Source organism: Hyperoodon ampullatus, assembly GCF_949752795.1.
Source record: "Hyperoodon ampullatus genome assembly, chromosome: 10".
Taxonomy (NCBI): domain Eukaryota; kingdom Metazoa; phylum Chordata; class Mammalia; order Artiodactyla; family Ziphiidae; genus Hyperoodon; species Hyperoodon ampullatus.
The window spans coordinates 53,965,002-53,986,447 of record NC_136923.1 but is presented as its reverse complement, the minus strand read 5'-3'; the positions used below and the strand labels follow the sequence as shown (position 1 = coordinate 53,986,447).

At 44.1% G+C, this 21,446-nt stretch overlaps 1 protein-coding gene across 2 annotated transcripts in view; it reads right to left on the bottom strand.

Annotated features, from left to right (window-relative positions):
• Positions 1-21,446, bottom strand: part of OSBPL10 (oxysterol binding protein like 10) — a gene marked incomplete at its 5' end in the record, with an annotated part of 290,987 nt that overhangs the window by 45,601 nt on the left and 223,940 nt on the right. For both annotated transcript variants that reach the window (XM_079712260.1, XM_079712261.1), the window contains one exon: positions 19,621-19,775. In XM_079712260.1, coding sequence (XP_079568386.1) covers positions 19,621-19,775 — 155 coding nt within the window. The remainder of the gene's footprint in view (positions 1-19,620; positions 19,776-21,446) is intronic.

The following is a 21,446-nucleotide window of genomic DNA, read 5'->3' as shown; positions in this document are numbered from 1 at the left end:
CAGGGGGAAGCTCGGGATCAGGCCTAACACATGGCCCTGAACCTGCAGCCTCAGCATTGCTGGGAACTTGACAGAAATGCAAAGTCTGGGCCCCATCCCAGACTTCCCGACCTGTGTTATGTTTGTGGGGACGGGGGCCCAGACCCGTGTTATGTTTGTGTTTTGATGTTTATTTTTGAATCGAAATAGAATTTATATGTGGTGCAATGTACAGGCCTTAGTGCGTAGTTCCATGAGTTATAACAAATCACTTTATATTCAATTACTTTTTTTTTCTAACACCTTAACTATTTTTAAGTGTACAGTTCAGTAGTATCAGCTCTATTCACATTGCTGGGCAACAGATTCCTGGAACTTTTTCATCTTGCAGAACTGAAACTCTACGCCCACTGTAGGCTTCCAGCCCACCTCCTCCCCTCCCCCTGGAGAACCTGAGTGTTACCAAGCCCCCCAGGTGATTGGGATGCATGCCAGCACTTGAGAAACTGCTGCTCTAATGATCCCAGGCCATAGGGGCTCCGGAGAGCAGCCCAGAAAAGCAGCAGGCGTGTTAGAGGCCTGGCACCCGGGAAAGATGTAGCAGGAAATGTGTCACTGGCCTCTTCTGATTCCCCAAACCCAATCCTGAGTGCCCAGTGTGGACATGGGAGTCAAACACGGACAAATGGACAACTTCTATCAAAATCTTGTGTAGGCATAAGTTGAAGAAGGAAATTGTATTTCTCAACATTAGACCAGGTTCTGGAAATTTCACTTGATGGTCCAAAAACAGGATCAGAAAGCTATAAACTTTTTTTTGTTTTTGCTTTTTTTTTTTTTTTTTTGGGTGGGCTATGTTGGGTCTTCATTGCTACGCGTGGTCTTTCTCTAGTTGCAGCAAGTGGGGGCTCCTCTTCGTTGCAGTGTGCAGGCTTCTCACTGTGGTGGCTTTCTTGTTGCGCAGCGTAGGCTCTAGGTGCGCGGGCTTCAGTAGTTGTGGCATGCGGGCTCAGTAGTTGTGGCTCACGGGCTCTAGAGCGCAGGCTCAGTAGTTGTGGCACATGGGCTTAGTTGCTCCACAGCATGTGGGATCTTCCCGGACCAGGGCTCAAACCCATGTCCTGAATTGGCAGGCAGACTCTTAACCACTGCACCACCAGGGAGGCCCAGGATCAGAAAGCTATAAACTTTGACTGGAAGAGGGCGATCAGTAGTTACACTAGGTGGTCATTTAATTCTGACTTTGAATTCTACCTGTCCATTTTTATCCTTTCTGCCTCTTGCTTAGAAATTCTCAATTGATTATCTCCAGTGGAAATTTGGGGAGGGGATGATAACTCAAAGGAGATAACCAGTGGCACCACAAACCACAGAATAGTTGTTTATTTTTGATTTATTTACTTTTGGCTGCACTGGGTCTTCGTTGCTGTGCGCGGGCTTTCTCTAGTTGTGGCAAGCAGGGGCTACTCTTTGTTGCAGTGCACGGGCTTCTCATTGCAGTGGCTTCTCCTGTTGCAAAGCATGGGCTCCAGATGCACGGGCTTCAGTAGTTGTGGCATGTGGGCTTCAGCAGTTGTGGCTCACGGGCTCTAAAACGCAGGCTCAGTAGTTGTGGCACACGAGCTTAGTTGCTCCATGGCATGTGGGATCTTCCCGGACCAGGGCTCGAACCCATGTCCCCTGCATTAGCAGGCGGATTCTCAACCACTGCGCCACCAGGGAAGTCACACAGAACAGTTTTGATTTACAAGTCATTGGAAGCAAGAGGTATTTGCTGTTCTTTGCAGGCAAAAAGGGATTGCATCATGAATAATGGAAAAGGCAAAGCCCATTAAAACGGTTCTGCAGCTAACACTCTGTCCAGGCCACCAGAGACATCATTCACAGGGGACTCCTGTGTGCCAGGCACATATCAATACACACACAGACGCATCCCAGCCTTCAAGGACCCAAATCAGGGAAATCTACGCCATTTCACTTCAAGGGGTAGAGTTTCTGGATTACTACCCCCTTTGGGAATTTCTGACTCTCAGAAGATCCAATGATTTAGTACCACAAGGAGATCAAAAGCTAGGAATTTTAGAAACAACCCCAAGCTTGGACAAGTTTAGATTCTTCACTTCTCTTAAAAACTCTCTGGTATTTGTCTATCATGTCTTGATTTCAGTAAAAACTAACAAACTTAGGGAAAAGCATCTCAGAGAAAACAGGCTCTATCTAGTGTCTTGTCGAAAAAAGAAATAAACCAGAAAGAAAACCACCACAGCTCTTAATTCTACAATGAGGAAGCACCAATAAGGCTCCATTAAAGCTACAATCTCTAAATCCCACTCAATACATTTTGGCTCAAATAGCTGGCATTTTCTCTGCTTTTTAATTTGCATCATGTGCAACCATTTTTCTAGCCACTGTGATAGCGGATATTAAAAGATGTTTTCCCTGTACTTTTATTCAAATGGGAGTTGATACTCGGGGTCTAAGAGGGTAATTGCAGCAATTTTTTTTCACATTATTCACTGCCATAAAATCCAGATGAGGCTTACTATGTCTTCTACGTTAAAAACCATCACAGTATCATACTCTGCTTTGCCCCACTCTCAAATGCTTTATTCAATGAAAATGTCAAGGGGAAATGTGTGAGACAGCTGTAATCATCCCAGGGTAATGAAAACACTGTGTAGTGAGCACTATTAATGGTCAGACCTGTGGGTTTAAAACCATATTTCGAAAAGATACATGCACCCCAATGTTCACAGCAACACTATTTACAACAGCCAAGACATGGAAACAACCTAAATGTCCATTGACAGATGAATGGATAAAGAAGATGTGGTAGAACACTACTAGTGGAACACTACTCAACCATAAAAAAGAATGAAATAATGTCATTTGCAGCAACAGGGATGGACCTAGAGATGATCATACTAAGTGAAGTAAGTCAGACACAGAAAGACAAATATCATATGATATCACTTATATGCAGAATCTAAAATATGACACAAATGAACTTATCTATGAAACAGACTCACAGACATAGAGAACAGACTTGTGGTTGCCAAGGGGGAGGGGGGTGGGGGAGGGAAGGATTGGGAGTTTGGGATTAGCAGATGCAAACTACTATATTGCTATACAGGATGAATAAACAACAAGGTCCTACTGTACAGCACAGGGAACTATATTCAACATCCTACGATAAATCATAATGGAAAGGAATATGGAAAAGTATATATATATATATGTATAACTGAATCACTTTGCTGTACATCAGAAATTAACATTGTAAATCAACCATACTTCAATAAAATACATTTTTTAAACTGTGGGATTATCATATTTAGCACAAAAGGAGCACAGTAAATTTTAAGGTATGAATGTCTCAGGTAGGACCCACACTCTTTTAAATATTAAATTGTCTCTTCCTTTTTTATTTTATTTTATTTTATTTTTTTTTTTTTTTTTTTTTTGCGTTATGTGGGCCTCTCACTGTTGTGGCCTCTCCCGTTGCGGAGCACAGGCTCCGGACGCACAGGCCCAGCGGCCATGGCTCACGGGCCCAGCCGCTCCGCGGCACGTGGGATCCTCCCAGACCGGGGCACGAACCCGTGTCCCCTGCATCGGCAGGCGGACTCTCAACCACTGCGCCACCAGGGAAGCCCTCTTCCTTTTTTAGATCATTCTGATGCACAGAATTTCCATTTCTTCAGCATAACACAGTCCTGCGATGACTCTCAAAGCCAGGCTTTCTGTCACCTGGCTAGACATTTGAAAAATGCTCTGTTCCTGAACAATAAATCTTCATCCCATTCATAAAGGGTGATAATGAAACACATCCCTCTTGTGAGTTTAAAAATACCCCATGGTAGGTGATATTTAACTGAATATTTTACCATGCTATAATCCAATGTCTTTAAAACTAAAAAACAATTTAACTTCTGACATTAAGTACTTCATTTTTGAGAAATAAAACTACTGGGTTTTTTTTTTTTCAACTTGATAAGTATCCTGCTTAAAACTGCCTTAAAAACCAGCAACATTAGACCCTGGATGGAGACAGAGTGTCCAAACCAGAACCAACAGAGAATGAGTCACTACACATTTTGACATCTGCCTGAGAGCAAGAAGTGGGCAAGGGAGAAGCTGAGGGTAGGAGAACCAATGCTCTCAATGAGAGGATGCTTGATTCGTGCCGATGATGTTTCCAGGAAGGATGGGTGTACATATCAGCTCATGTACGTTCCCACAGTGTGATACCTCCCTATAAAACAGCCACCACAAACACAGCAACACCGTGGCTCATCTCAAAGGGCAGCCCTAGACAGCAACACACAAAATTCATTTGAAAGGATGTAAGTAAGGGGAATCTGGCTCAAACCAATTCAAGCGAAGGGCTCCCTTCATAGGGAAAGATTTTACAGTGGCGACTGTAACCATGATTGTGGTCATCACGTATTACCTCTCAAAGTACACCCAAGAAGAGGACAAAATATTTTCCTCATCCTATGAAGGACTAATTGGCTTAATATAAAAGGAATTCTTATAAAACATTAATTAGAAAGTCCAACTGAATGGGAAGATGTGCAAAGGTTGTGAACAAGACATTGAAAACAAAGAAATACAAAGAGCCAATAAATACGTGAAGCATATTCTCAACTTCATTCATAATCATACAAATAGAAATTAAACAAGATACCATTTTTCTTCTTAAAAAGCACTGGTAAGGGGGCTTCCCTGGTGGCACAGTGGTTGAGAGTCCGCCTGCCGATGCAGGGGACACGGGTTCATGCCCCGGTCTGGGAAGATCCCACATGCCGCGGAGCAGCTGGGCCCGTGAGCCATGGCCACTGAGCCTGCGCATCCGGAGTGTGTGCTCCGCAATGGGAGAGGCCACAACAGTGAGAGGCCCGCATACCACACACACAAAAAAAGCTCTGGTAAGAAAATAGGACCTTGATATTCATTCCTAATGGCAAAAGAACAGGAAACAGCAGCCCTCACACATAGCTGAGAGTATAAATTTGGCTCAATCTTGGAGGGCAATTTGGTAATACTTTGCAAAATTTTAAATTCCCACATATGTTGCCTGAATTCCACTTAAATTCCACTGCTAGACAGTTTCCCTATATAAGACATATGTGCATTAATGTGCCAAATATACGTCGAGCACTACCTGTAAAAGAAAACTGGACTATCTAAAAGTCTCTCAGGGACGCTGGTTAAATAACTTATGGTACATGATTCCATGAATTATGATACACCCAGAGTTGAATGCTTTGTGGCTGTTCAAAGGAATGCAAACAATATATTATCTATAGTGTGATTCCACTGTTGTAAAAACTGTTTAGAGTATATATGTTTGCTATGCAAACAGACTCCCCAGAAGAGATACAGTAGCTCCTTGTAGGAGGTATGTTGGAAGGAAGAAAGAGGAGACTTTTTCTTCTGACTTCCTACAAGTCCTATGCTGTGTTTACGTGACAATTATGCTGCAATAATTTTTCAAGGCCTCCTCCTCCCAGTGCCAAGATCTGAACTGTGTGAACTGTCAAAGATGACCTCATGGGTCACGTCTGGCTTAATACTGAGGCTCTTGGGAGCAGCAGAGGGGATGGAGGGGTGAGGAGCAGCAGCAGGCTGGGAAAAGTCAGTTTGGCAAAGTTTCACTATGTACAAAAAGCAAAGCCAGTTACTTTTCTCCGGATAATGCATCCAGCTGAGCTGACTGCTTTCCTCCAAGGGAGCAATGTAACCACTGGCTCTATTTCAAGTCGGAGGTCCATCCCACTTTTATTTTCATGATTTATCTAATGTATTTGTGATTGCCAACCAACTCACTTGCTGTGTAGGCTGAATAATAGCCCAAAGATGTCCAGTCCTAATCCCCAGGAGGGTGACTGGGTTAGGCTATATGGCAATGGGGAATTAAGGGTGCTAATCAGCTTAGGGTAGGGAGACTGTCCTAGATTATCTGGGTGGGCCCAATGTAACCACAAGGATCCTTAAAAGTGGAAGAGGAAGGCAGAAGAGAGAAATCACAGGGAGACAGGACTATGGAAGCAGAGTAAAAGAGATGCAAGGTTCCTAGCCCTGAAGATGGAGGAAGGGGCCACAAGCCAAGGAATGCAGGCAGCCTCCAGAAGCTGGAAAAGCCAAGGAAACAGATTCACCCCAGAGCCTCCAGAAAGGAATGCCGTTCTGCTGACACCTGGATTTTAGCCCACCGAGACCTGCGTAACACTTCTAATCTACAGAACTGTAAGAGGATAAATTTGTGTCTTTTAGGCTAAGTTTGTGGCTATTTGTTACAGCAGCAATAGGAAACTAATACAACCTGCCTACTATTTCCTTTATGTCTCTACACTCCAGACTTCCTCTTGTGGGCAAAGCTGGGGTGTGCTGTGAAAATCAGCCCACTTGAGCAGCCTGCCTTAGAGATGCCCACTGAATTGGGCCCACCCTGCCAGCTGGCTGGGTGATTTTAGGACTTCCTCAGAGAGAAGCCAGGCAAGACACCTACCTTGCAACAAAACTGCCTTGATAATGCTTAAATTAGCTATACCTGGAGAAGCCCAGTTTGAGTAAGTTATTAATGGAAGCCCTTTGTGAATCAGGCCCCACCATATAAATATATACATTTGTCATCATTTACACCCAGAATACTCTTTTGGAAGACTACATAAGAGAAATGAATCTCGCATGAGGAACCCAGAAGAGCTTAACAACAAATGCTCATAGGGCTTCCTCAACCAACTTCCTATCTACAAACTGGGGTAACAGAGGCAGGTCAAAGACAATTTGCATAAGACTCTGACTACGGAGTACCTACTATGTGCCAGGCACCGAGATGAACACTGACAATACACCGTCTCATCTAGTTCTCATCACATTTCCATCAGGAAATTACTACGATCATTACCATTGATAATTCGCATGTCCACGTTCTCACAGACAGTAAGTCCAATAGCTGGGGTCCAACCGACTCTGTGAGCCTCCACAGCTGGAACCCTAGAGACATCATGCTAACCCCCGCATCGAGGGACAGCTTAAACTGATATCTACTCTAGATCAGAATATCCAAGAGAAGAAAGAGAATATCAGCTTCATTCCTATGATCTAGAAATGCAATCATTTAACCTCACCTCTCCAAAATACCCCTGTAGCTTTGAAACACTTTTTTACTGATCTCAAGAGCCAAACTACCTAAAAGAGGATCTCTCACTGTCTTTGTTATTGTTTTGTATCTTATGTTCTACCGATTGCTTCTTTAAGGAATCTGTGTTCTAAAAAAATATAAACAAAAAGCTTGCTTTTGTGAGGTCGGCACTCTGATGCTTATAGAAGTCTTCTGTTAAGGCTCAGGAAGGAACTGTTATGACATCTGTCCCTACTTTTCTACTCACCTAGTGAAGAACTACTGATCTCACAGAGCAGCATCTAAAACAGACAGGTGTTTTCTCATTCTGGGAATTTCTATGTAAGATCCCATTCTAAATAAGGTTTTTAGCTCTAAAAATGCATCACAATGAAATTAAAAGGCATGTAAACATAAAAGTAGTCCCTTTCTTTTGCTTGCACTTCTTTTCTCACTTCAGTGCAGGAAATTGGTTTCAGTCACTATAAGAAAACCTCACACTCCCCAAAGGAGTTGTTTTCTCCCCAAATTACATTTTTTTTTTTAAGACAGAACTACAAACTGGCCCTGCATTTTAGTACACAAGCCACTGAAAAGAAGATAGTTGGGACCTGAAACACGTTTTCCAAAGAAGAATGTCATTCATGGTGTAGGTCCATTTCCAGAGTAACCCACAAAGCTCTTTCAAACTCAGAATGTGGATTAAATACTATACATTTGCTGTAGGAAGATCTGATACTCTTGCAGTATTACTTTAACTATAAAACAATCAAGTTCTATACATTTCTTATTCTTTTTCAAGGAAAGTAATTCTGATGAGATCAAGGAAAATGTGAAGAGAGATTTGGGGCAATCTGAAGGACATTTCCATGGCTTTAAGGATTGATACACTGTTCTCAGGTTTAATTTCATTTCCAAAAAAATTATGGTTTCCTTTTCCTCCAAATGGCTGTATTTCTGCCCATCTTCTTATACTTATTTGTGATGAGGTCATTTGCCGGGATTACTGTAGCTAATAAAGAGAGCCACAAATGACATAGGACAGTCCGATATCTCATTAGCTGGCTGCAGATGGTGAATGGCAGAGAAAAGGGGCCCGGGGCTTTGGGGAAGCGATGGCTATGAGTTGTCCTCAGAGGAGAAAGAAGATGGTGGTGACAGGGTGTCACCTTGACTGCACCTGTCACCTCACAAAGCCTACCTGCTTGGCCCCTGCTGCTCTAATATCTGCAGGGGCAAGGAGAGCTTTGGTGCTGGGGTGACTGGGGACAGGATGGACAGCCAGACAGCTGCTGGTAAAGTAAGTTCAAGTATCAGAGGGGCGGTTCTTTGAGCCCTATATCCAGAGGGGGTAAAATCTTCATCAGAACTTAGACAATTTCATTCACACATACACATACCATCTCCATTCTGCTGAGCTGCTCATCTATCACCATTACCAAAAAATTTTAAATTTACAATTATAATATAGCACAGAGGCAGCCCCTGCACCGCACAGCCCCATAATCCATCTACAAAACTCAATCCACATTGCAAAAGGGATCCAAGAACTCACTGATTAATTCAGGCAGAGCCCGAAGTATATGTGAGAAAAGATTTTCCTCTTTTCTTCCATAACATTCTTTCCCCAAGATCATAAATCTCTGAGCATCGACTTCACATCTCTGGAAAGTGAACGGCATCTGAGACAGCATATAAATCACCTCAAGAAGAGTTATTCATTGTGGGCAAATAAAAATGTAAGCCGGGCAGATGGTGAAGAGCTCGTTTCTACTGGTAGTATCCCATGGGGCGAGGCAGGCTAGGGGGAAAGCAGACAGTATTGTGAAATTTGGGGTCACAGTGATAGGGAGAGAATAAATACCCAAAACAACAGGACACTAAAAATTATCCTACCACATGGCTACAATCTCTTCAACTCTTCACCAATGCTTCAGATCTGACTTTCTCCCTCTATGGCCAAAGGACTGATATCAGGGCAAAGAGAAGAGGAGGAGAGGGGGTTGGGGGGAGGGAAAACCCATACTAAACACTGCAGTGCTTTAAGCCCTCTTCATTCACCAGTTTCAAAGTGCTTAATCCTTTGGGGACTGTGGTGGGCTAGAAGAGATTATACCACCTGGTGCTGATTTTTTTTCATATGGCTCCAGCTCACAACTTGCAAATCCAAGATGGCTGTGTCCCCAACACTCTGGTGGGTGTTTATGTCACAAAGCCACAGTGGCCGGAGGGGAGGGGAGGAAAGGGAGGCAACACAGTGACCACCCCCAAGGCTCCCCGAAGACTGGCTTGTTCTAGGGTTGAACCCACTGGAAGCCCCAGACACACTCTACTGGCCCCTGAGCAGGTGTGATTAGGGACCTATGACTATACTCCACCTCGCTCTTATAAAAGAAACACCAGCCAAGAAAACAAAACTTTATTGTCACCCACAAAAAGGGATACAAGAAAAAAGGAAAAGGAATGAAGGGAGGAACAAGTCGTTGAAAAAAGTAGCAAAAATTGAAATGAATCCCCCAAAGCTGCACAGGAAATGACACTGTTGTGCCTCTGAGAGCTCATTAATGTGGCCAGAAACCAAGTTCAAGAAGCCCTTGAAAAATGCACACAGGGCTTAGGTTTGTGTGTGATGGTTATGTTTGCTGTCGATTTGTTAAGAAAAGAAGAGGGCAGAAAAACGCTCTTTTTGACAGACAGGAGCTCTCAGCCATGGGAGGAGAGATTGTTCTCAGCAATCACAGCCTGTGAGAACACCGCAGAAATATGTCTCCAAATGCCATGATGCCAGATGCCACAGACGGTCATCTTAACTACCACAGCCTGCAGCCACAGACAGCCAGCACCTCCATGGTGCTGGCAAGTTAACCTGGAAACATCACTTGGCTAAAAACCATTTCTCCTGCTTCTAATCTCAAGGTATAAAAAAATAACTATTGTAAAAAATGAGTTAATAAGCTGAGTATCTTAGCTCAGGCTAACAAAATACCATAGACTGGGTGGTTTAAGCAACAGGAGTTTATTTCCTCACAGTTCTAGAGGCTGGAAGTCCTGGATCAGGGGGCTAGCATGGCTGGGTTCTGGTGAGAGCTCTCTTCCTGGTTTGCAGACGGCTGCCTTCTGCTGTGTCCTCACAGGGTGGAAAGTGAGAGAGAGATCTCTCTCCCTCTTCCTTCCAAGGCTACAGTCTTATTGGATTAGGGCCCCACCCTTAAGACCTCATTTAACCTTAATTGCCTCCTAAAGACCCTAACTCTCAGATACTGTCCTATTAGGGGTTAGGGCTTCAACATATGAATTTGCAGGGAGATGAGTGTATGATTCATCTCATAGTACTGAGCTATGAAAATCTGCTAAACTAAGGAGTTCTCCATTCCATGTCCATCACATGGTAGCACAATGAATGTTTGATGAATGAACAAATAACTGAGAAGATGAATAATTACTATCTTACTATACTGGGAACACAGAGCAAACATATAAGAGAGCAGTCTATTTTCAAGCACAAGCAACAACCTGGATCCTTCTGATTTCTAAGTCTCAAGGGTCTGGTAGCCAGGAGGTGTCTCTTCTACATTTGCACAGTGGATGGACTGTTTTCTCTCCAAACCAACAGCCAGAAGAGGAGAAGAAAAAACCCAGATGATTAAAAGCCACTCCCCATTCCATAACGTCAGAACCTAAATGGAATGCCCTCTGTGGATCTTCTGAAAAGGTTATAATAAGAGTTCCACACATCACCACCACCATCTAGTACCTGTTGGATAGGTCAAGGCCAATGACCAGAAATGGACTAATTAGTAAGAAAGCCTTCTGACTAGGGAGGTCCAGGACACTGGCCATCAATGAATCACTTGTCACAGCAGCATACATAACTCACCTGCCACTCAACAGGTTAGACTTACCCCTGGGAAACAGGGACAGAGATGAGAATGGGGAGAAGGATGCCCTCAGGCTATGAACAGTACAGATGGACTTTATCATTCATGTTCATTCATTCATCACATATTTACAGAGTGTCTACTATGCCCACGGTGCTTTCCTAAATATTTTGGAGTTTTCAATGAGGGATCAAAGAGAGGTCTACACTCAAAAAACTTGGCCTATGAGATGAAACAGTCGGGCTAGAAAAGCCTTTTTTTTTCCTGGATTGGGATCTGGGAATCTGTAATTTTTTAAAATTTTTATTGGAGTATAGCTGATTTACAGTGTTGTGCTACTTTCTGCTGTACAGCAAAGTGACTCAGTTATACATATATACATACCTACTCTTTTTTAGATTCTTTTCCCACATAGGTCTTTACAGAGTATTGGGTAGAGTTCCCTGTACTATACAGTAGGTCCTTAATAGTTACCTATTTTAGATATAGTAGTGTGTATGTGTCAATCCCAATCTCCCAACTTATCCCTCCCCACTAGAAAAGTCCTATGGAAACTGAAGATGAGCACTGCAGGAAGAAAATCTGCTTGGGGCAGGTATGGGGGTCCAGCCACACTCTCTGTTACTCCCCAAGGCTAATGGGGACCCAAGGTGGGTCCCTCTAGGACTCGAGATACCTGTGATTTAACACCTCCTCCAAAAGCCATGGAGGGTGACTCTGGTAACTCTAAAGCAGTCATGGAAACCCAGTTGCTGGGTCTTGGGGGGGATCTAGTTCTGGTTATGAGATAACAAGAAAAGTGTGCCGGAGACTTCCCTTCCCACACAGAGCATCTTGGGAAGAGCTCTCATCTCATCCCACGTTCTAAAAGAATGTTGTGAGCAGGTGATGCTTGGGACTGTAGCTGGCATGCTGCCACCATGACAAGCATGGGGATGAAAAGCCAAGAAGAATGGAAGAAACCGGTTTTTCTTTTTTTTTTTGAGAGAAGTAATCAATTTTTTGTGTGATATAAAACACATAAGATCTACCCTCTTAATATGAAAGTGCGTAGTACAGTAGTGTTAGCTACACGCACATGGCTGCACAGCAGACCACCAGAACCCTTCATCTTGCACAACTGAAACTCTCCACTCACTGGATAGCAACTCCCCATCCCCCTCCCCACTGCCCCGGCCACCACCATTCTACTTCCTGTTTCTATCAGTTTGACAACTTTAGATACTTCCTATAAGTGGAATCATGCAGTATTTGTCCTTCAATGACTGGCTTATTTCACTTATTATAATGTTTCTAAAGGTTCTTTCCTTTTTTAAGGCTGAATAACAATCCATCATATCATCCATATACCATATTTTCTTCATTCATTCATCCATTTAGGTTGTTTCCACCTCTTGGCTATTAGGAACAAAGCTGCAATGAACCCTGGGGTGCAAATATCTCAAGAACCTTATTTCAATTCTTTTGGATAAATACACACAAGTGGAACTGCTGGATCATATGGCAGTCCTAGTTTTAATTTTTTTCAGGAACTGCATACCATTTTCCAGGAGCCTGTATCTTCGAGGCCATCAGGAGTGGCTGCAACAAACCCACGGCCACTCACTGGCAGAAGTCTTATTGTGTGAGAAAATTAAATGTAGTTATTGCTTGAGCTTCTAACTGTTGGGTTCTCTGTTATTTGCAGCTGAAAGAATCCTCCTGGACACAGGAGATGGTGTGGTATATACAGAAGGGCACTGGCTGGGGAGAAAGGAAGTCTAGATGTCCATCCTGCCTTTACCACTGACCAGTTCTGTGACTCTTGGCAAGTCAGTCAGTCACTCCAGTTTGGGGAGTGGCCACTGGACCCCTAAAGACTATTCTAAGATGTAGTGACTCAAAGGCCATGGCTCAAAGAGAAAAAACATCTGTCCTACAGGATCTGGGAAGAAGAGGCAATCAAACTCTCTAATGACAGGATGGGGAGTGGGGTAGAAAGGGGCTAATCATATCACCCACGACCTGACTTGTTACAAAGTCCAAATGTGATCGACAACATGTCCTACGTAGCAACCATTAATTTTGTGGAGCTATCACAGAATTCACTAAATTGATTTTCAACCATTATAAGGATGTGTTAGCTGACCCACTCCATGGTCAAACAGCTGACAACAAATACATGTCAAATATTTTGAACAAATCAGTAAGGTTGAAAATGTGTGTTAAAAGAATTATCCAGGGCTTCCCTGGTGGTGCAGTGGTTGAGAGTCCGCCTGCCGATGCAGGGGACACGGATTCGTGTCCCGGTCTGGGAAGGTCCCACATGCCGCGGAGCGGCTGGGCCCATGAGCCATGGCCACTAGCCTGCGCATCCGGAGCCTGTGCTCCGCAACAGGAGAGGCCACAACAGTGAGAGGCCCGTGTACCGCCAAAAAAAAAAAAAGAAGAATTATCCAAAGGATCAAAACAGCATATTACCTTATCTTGAAAAACTCTATCACCATCCCATGCCTGACACTTAATGCTCAGTCAACATCTACCTATACATTGATGTATTGTGGAGATGAAGAATAAAAAGGATCAAAATGGGTTGAGATTACACTGGTCAGGCTTCAATTTGAACGTCAGAGGATTTCAAAACTAACAGCTTTATATGTGGTTAAGTGGTTCAAAAGTTCAGTGCTAAAGATGACAATTCAACCAAGAGCATGAAAATTCTTCTTGAGGCAAAATTCAGCAAAATCTTTATATCTGTCTCTTTCCCTTATTTGTATAACAATGCCCTCCCTTGGGGAAGTGGGGATTTTGACACACTAACTTGAAAATTAAATTCTGCAGTTTTCTAACCAAAGCCCACTGGCTAATTTATATGTTGATCGAGTCCTTAGTACTTAGGGACATGATGAGAAGTCCTTCTGAACCTGCTAGATTTGGAGAGTGTAGGTCATGTGGTGTCTTGATGGCACTACTGCCACTGCGATGCAGACAATTCACCAGGCAAAGTTTTCTAATGAAACAGTCAACCCAGGGGTTGACAGGAGCTGACGGTGTACTCCTGAGACACGGGCTTCAAGACCCCCAGCTGAAGGTCCCCAGTGGAGAGGGATTAACAGGACTGACTCTCCATCTTTTCCCTCCAGGCCAGGGGTCGGTGTCCAGGCACCTAATAACTGCCTCCAACAATTAACACAGCATAAATCATGCTAAACAAAGAAAGCCAGGCTCATGTGTACACACAGCATGATTCCATTTATATGGCATTCTGGAAAAGACAAAACTACGTGGACAGAAAACAGATGAGTGCTTGCCAGGGGCTAGGGGAGGAGTTAAACACAAAGGAACACAAGGGAATCTTGGAAAGCGATGGAACTGTTGTAACAGATCAAAGTTCAGAAGTGATAAAATTGCATTTTAAAGGAGTGAATTTCATTATTTATGAATTTACCTCAATAAACCTGACTTTTACCACAAATTAGGGTTTCTGTCTCTCAGGAACAGCCTCCAGAAAGGTGTGTAAACATGGTGACATGTGAGCTGCCACTGAGGACTGTCCCCATGCCACCCACTGCTTCCCTATGCCAACAGCCCAACCAGTCAGGATCCAGGGCCAGGAACGGAAACCACTCCAGGTATTTCAATCAGGAAGGGATTTGATATGGGAATTAGGTGCTTATAGCATCACTGGTCTGGCAGAAGGCCAGAAAAGAAGGCCCCCTTAGACTTTTTCATGCAAGGACACACCACTGCAGGTATCCTTGATCCAAGTGTCGGGATGCTGCCGGCGCTGCGGCCACAACAGCCTCTCCTGCCAACGCAGGGGGACTGAGGCCCCAGAACAACGAGTCTGGCCACTGCACCTGCCTCTAAATACTCACATCCCCTTGACCCTGTCCGCCAGCAGCAACAGAAGAAGGAACCTGGTCCCGGCCTCAGCTTCCAACTCTCACACAAATGCACTGAGGAAACCGTCATGCATTTAGCAACATCGCTGTGCGAAAGTCTGCGACGTGGACTTGCGTTGGTAGGTTTCCAATCTGGAGGGTGGGTGAAGGTCAAGAGCGCCAGGCCCAGTACTTCATCTCCCCAGTCACCATTCCTCCTGTCCTAAAACAAGGCACTCTTTGACAAAGAAAGCACCACCAAAACGCTTTTCTGTCTAAACTTACATTTCAAACCATGCTGAGAGAGAGTTGAAATACTGTTCTCCTAACGGGGAAACCAAGATCCTAACTCACTTCATTATGGAAGAATATTTCATTTTCACATTTAGTGGGTCCCAGCCCCAGCCGAATAAAATTTTGAGATCACTGCATTTGATAACAGAGCCGACCACAATTCTCTTGTAACACACATATTAAAAACACGCTGCTCTTCTGAGTTCTATTCTGTCGAGAATGAAACAGACTAAGCTTGAAAATGCATTCATTTTTCCAGGTATCTGTAAGTTGTTTTATGGTAAGCCAGAACCAGCGGAGGGGAGTGTAACATTGTGATTTATGGTAAGAAATATATATTTGCTTTTTTGTCCCTATTTCCAGCACAGAGTTCCTAAAACCCTTGGAATTTCCTAAGAGATGAAAGCTTTAAGGTGTCTTTTGTTATGTTAACGAATGACTTTTGCAATGCCCCTAAGGATGGGAGATGGTTGCCAGTGGAGCCAACTCCAGTTATTAGAGGGTTGGAGCTTTGAGTCCTACCCCTGACCTCCGGGGAGGGGAGAGGGCCTGGAGGGTAAATCACCAGTGGCCAAAAATTTAACCAATCATGCCTATGTAATGAAGCCTCCTTAAAAACCCTAAAGAACAGGGTTCAGAGAGCTTCACGGTTGGTGGGGAGAGTGGTGCACTCGGAGAGGGCAGGAGGGCACGGAAGCTCCGCGCTCCTTCCCACAGACCTTGCTGTATGCATCTCTTCCTTCTGTTCCTGAATTACATCCTTTTGTAACAAACTGGTAGATGTTTCTCTGAGTTCTGTGAGCCACCCTAGTGAATTAATCAAGCCTGAGGAAGAGGACATGGGAACCTCCAATCCACAGCCGGTTGGTCAGAAGCACAGGTGACAAATGGATCTATGATTGGCGTCTGAAGTTGATGGGGTGCTCGGTCTTGCAGGACTGAGCCCTTCACCTGTGAGATCTGACGCTCCTTCCAGGTGGACAGTATCAGAATTGAGTTGAATTGTAGGATACCCAGTCTATGTCTGATGGGAATTGGATGGAGTTAATTGCTGGATGGCATTAAAAAATATATATACATTAGAATGCAGTATGTTTTATACCCTAATTTATGCTCCTAAAGACCTAATATGATCAAAACAATAAGCCAGAAGAAAATATTTGGCTAAAGTACCACAATAACTACAATTCCTAGTCTCCCAATGATCACTCACATAGTAACTACATTCTCCACATCAAAAGGGATAAGAAGGGCTTCCCTGGTGGTGCAGTGGTTGAGAGTCCGCCTGCCAATGCAGGGGACATGGGTTCGTGCCCTGGTCTGGGAAAATCCCACATGCCGCGGAGCAGCTGGGCCCGTGAGCCATGGCCGCTGAGCCTGCGCGTCCGGAGCGTGTGCTCCACAACGGGAGAGGCCACAACAGTGAGAGGCCTGCGTACCGCAAAAAAAAAAAAAAAAAAAAAAAGGGATAAGAAACCTTCTCATAAGGAATTTCACTTCATTCCTTCTTGGGTTATTTCTCCGAATTGTACAAAAGGGAGGCAATGGAAACATTTTCCTTTTTCTGACAAGAAAACTATTGGGTGGCTATGGCTAGCTTCTTCAACTGTTACGACAAAAAAAAAAAAAAAAAAAAAGTGACAAAGCACAATGGCCTAAAATAAAAACAGTGTCCAACCAACACTAGCTGTTTGGGTTATGAGAATCATCTACCAGAGTTGTCACTGGAAAAAATGAAGGACGTCTTTGCAAAAGAGCTCTAATCCTTCCTTCTCATAAAACATTCACCCCACATCACACCCCATAAGCCTCTCACTGCTGCAAGGGAGTACCAGAGAATATCTCCTATCACTCTGACAAAAGGAATAAGAGCAAAAACGACAATCAGAAATTAATGACTGTTCCTAACTTAAAAGCTCTCCCTAGTTCTTCAAAGTATTTTTTAAAAGTTCAACTTGGGAGCTAGTTATTTCGTATGGACAATGATATACTATCTTCTGCCAATGCTACTGACTGGCAAAGCAAAATGGGCAATAATTTTATGTAAAAAGAACAGACCTCTCAAACTTCTGGGTTAGAAAAAATAGGCAGGAAAGGCAGAACGTACACTAGGAAGGACTCAGAATAGGGAAGATCAGCAACCTTAATACTAAGCTTATCAGGTTACTAAGTAGACATTTCTCCAAAGACATACAGACGGCCAATAGGCACGTGAAAAGATGCTCAACATCACTAATCATTAGAGAAATGCAAATCAAAACTACAGTGAGGTATCACCTCACACCAGTCAGAATGGCCATCGTCAAAAACTACAAACAATAAATGCTGGAGAGAGCACGGAGAAAAGGGAACCCTCTTGTACTGTTGATGGGAATGTAAATCGGGGCAGCCACTATTGGGAATAGTAAGGAGGGTCCTCAGAAAACTAAAATTAGAGCTACCATAGGAACCAGCAATCCCAATCCTGGGCATATATCTAGACACAACTCTGATTCAAAAAAATACAGGCACCCCTATGTTCATAGCCCCACTATTCACAATAGCCACGACATGGAAGCAACCTAAATGTCCATCAACAGATGAATGGATAAAGAAGATGTGGTACATATATACAATGGAATACTACTTAGCCATATAAAGGAACAAAATAATGCCATTTGCAGCAACATGGATGCAACTAGAGACTATCATACTAAGTGAAACAAATCAGAAAGAGAAAGACAAACACCATATGATATCACTTATATGTGGAATCTAAAATATGACACAAATCAACCTATCTATGAAACAGAAACAGACTCACAGACATAGAGAACAGACTTGTACTTGCCGGGGGGAGGGGGGTTAGGAGAGGGATGGAGTGGGAGGTTGGGGGTAGCAGGTGTAAGCTTTTATGTATGGAATGGATAAGCAACAAGGTCATACTGTATAGCACAGGGAACTGTATTCAATATCCTGTGATAAACCATAATGGAAAAGAACATTTAATAATTACATATATGTGTAACTAAATCACTTTGCTGTACAGTACAAATTAACACATTATAAATCAACTACACTTAAGTAAATAAATAATCATTTTTTAAATAAAAAGCTTATTAGGTGACAGCCTCTGTTAGGGTTTCCCCGTGATGCTGCTGGGGATGAGGATCTAAACAGTTATTTCTAAAGATCTAAGAACTTCTCTTTTAATTTCTTTCTAGAGCAAGATTTAGGTATGTGTATTATGGTGTGAACTCCTAAAGGTTCTTTTCCAACAGAATGGAGGTGATTGGAATTCTCAACCCCTTAGCAGCTAAGCACGACCTCCTCAAATGTGACCCCACCCAAGGCTCTCAAAAGAGCTACCTGACAGCAAGCTGCGACATCTTCTCAGTTGCCAACTTACCTTGCGAGGCACCCACACGTCAGCTACAAGGGTTTTCCCCCTGAAACTCGGTGTACAGGCAGAGGCAAATATCTTTCAAAATCTCACATCCCCTATCGTTTCATACCCTGCAAAGTCACCTTACAGATGCTGATGAAATACTTGCAGGCAGGCCGATCCTGCTTCTGGAAGACCTAAGCCCTCAGGCGGCCCTCAGAGAATAGAATCACGTGAAGCTTGGAGAAACATTTCAATGGATAACCAAGACCATTTGACTGAAGAAGCTGCCTTGGGGCTTGCAACCTTACAAAATAAGATTTTGCTCCACAATTTTCAGGCTAAAGTGATTTCAATTCAAATGAAGAACCACCTCTAACACATGGTTAAAGTAGGTCCCAGCCCAGTTCACGAGATCATGTCAACAGGACACATGCATCCAAAGAAAGAGAAAAAACAGAAATTCACTCATGACACCCAGGGAAACTGACAAAATGCAGGCTGCATTTGGCTTCCCTCCAGCTGCCACTTAGAGGTGCAGTTAGTCATGGAGATTGCGTGGGCAGATGACTGGGTCCAGGGAGCCTGTGGGGGCCTGGCTAGCCCCTAAGGTCTGCAGGGCTGCTCCTCCCTGGACCTGGGCTAGTGCAACGCCTAGAAGAGTCCCAGCCACTGCCCCTGGGCTGGCCCGGTTGTGTAGCATGCGGGGATCAAGCATGGGAGGAAGGAGCTCATGTTATTAGCACAACCACACAAAGAAGCCAATATTCAGGGGAGCGACATATTGTAACCACTCCCATCACGTCAACAGGCGTCACGTTAGTGGGTGTGTTAGAGTTTCTCCCACGTGACGTGAAAACGACTTCCATTTCAATGAAAATAGGAGATTCCCCATCAGTTGGATCACAGTTCGCCCACAGCAGCTGCCAGGCACAAGAGCAGGAGCGCCAGGAGTGCACGGAGCTGATTTTGTCTCCCTGGGCAATGCTTCCATTTTATAATTTGTCTCCTCTTAAAACCCAGCGGTGAGCAAGTTACAAATATAATTACTCTACTTCTGAACAAGTGCTAACACAAGCCATGAAAGGTGCGAAGAGAGGCTGGCGAGCTTACCTCTGGCTCTGGCGGGCAGGTTTGTTCATCCTCCACGGAGTTGGGTAAAATGGCCCAGGTTATGCTGGCGCTGGCCGATGGCAAAGAGCCAAGTGTCCCATTTTTCAGCTGCTCTGTGGAGTGTGACTTAGGCCCGTGCCATCCCAGGATGCTTTCTGAAATAAAGACCTAGAATGATGCCAAGTATTTTCCAAATCCAACATTTAGAGCTCAAGAAATAGCCATACCATGCTGTTGAAGAAACCCAACTTGAAGTGGGTCCAATTTTAAGTGGACCATAGTGGATTTAAGCTGATTCAGTGGATTTAAGTGTAGATTCAGGTCACCTATTTATAAATGAGTTTCTGCATAATGACCATAGGCTGTGTCTCTCCCTGTCCCTGGACAAAAACAATTCGCATGTGCCGTACTTCCTTGAGGGTGTTTTTCTTTTTTTTTTTTTTTTTTTTTTTTTTTTTTTTTTTTTTTTTTTTTTTTTTTTTTGCGTTACACGGGCTTCTCACTGCTGTGGCCTCTCCCATTGCGGAGCACAGGCTCCTGGATGCGCAGGCTCAGCGGCCATGGCGCACGGACCCAGCCGCTCCGCGGCATGTGGGATCCTCCCAGACCGGGGCACGAACCCGCATCCCCTGCATCGGCAGGCGGACTCTTCAACCACTGCGCCACCAGGGAAGCCCTTTCTTATTTTTTTTAACTTTTCAAAAATACTTATAAATATTTACAATAAAAAGCAAAAGTCAAATTGTATCGGGTATGGGCTGCTCGAAATGCAGTCTGAATGCCCAGTGACATGATGACCACAGCTGAGAAAAGACGCCTGCAGTGTGATCACGCCATGTGTGATCGGCCATTAGATGTGGCTGAAGTCCATTCGGGTGGCAGAAGTCAGGAAGCCACATCATGGATGGACATGGGCATGGAGGATGGATGCGGTCATGCCATTCTAGCTACCATATTGCTGTTAATAAAGCTTTTTTCTTTTTTTATTTGGCCACGCCACACGGCTTTTGGGATCTGTTTCCCAACCAGGGATCAAACCCAGGCCCTTAGCCGTGAACATGCAGAGTCCTAACCACTGGACCACCAGGGAATTCCTTATAAAGCATTTTAAAAATTTTCCCTCAACCCTTGGGAACAACAAAAAAAAACTTTCTAACTCTAATACTGATCTTTCCAAGAGTAATGGGTTATTACAGAATAGTTGTATATATGCTTGCTAAAGAGGACAGGAGTGATCAGAGGTAGATTTCTTTACCCTGTAGCAATTCTGCCATTAGAAAAAAAATAGGCCTCAAACTCAGCTGAATCTGGCGCTTCTGTTCTCAGCGTGAGCGCAGGAGTGAGTGATGAAGGAAAGGTGGGCTCAAGTGCAGACAACCTCACGTGAACTAGAACTCAGCCGCCCTTCAGCACCTCAGATGCTGCCTGGCATCTCCTCATTCTCTCCCGGCTGCTCACAATGCTCAAGCGAGGCTGTTGTTTTTTTTTTTCTTCCCATTCTTCAAAGAGACGAGAGCCTTTGTGTGTGCTGTTTCCCTGCTCAGACTGCCATCCTCTAGTTCCTCTACCTGGGGGAGGAGATCTCCTGAGTAAATCCAGGGGTCGGCTCAACGATCACGCGCTCAGAAAGGCCCTGGGGGACTTCGCTGGCCAAAGCAGCACCCCAGAGGCACCCCCTGTCCCAGCTGTCGGTTTACTGTCTTATGGCTCTTAGCACTCTCTGAACTCACCCTGTTCATTCGTTTATTGTCTGCCTTCCTCTTCTCCCTAGAACATTAGCTCCTTAAAAACAGGGACAATACTGCCCTTGCTCACTGCTGTATCCC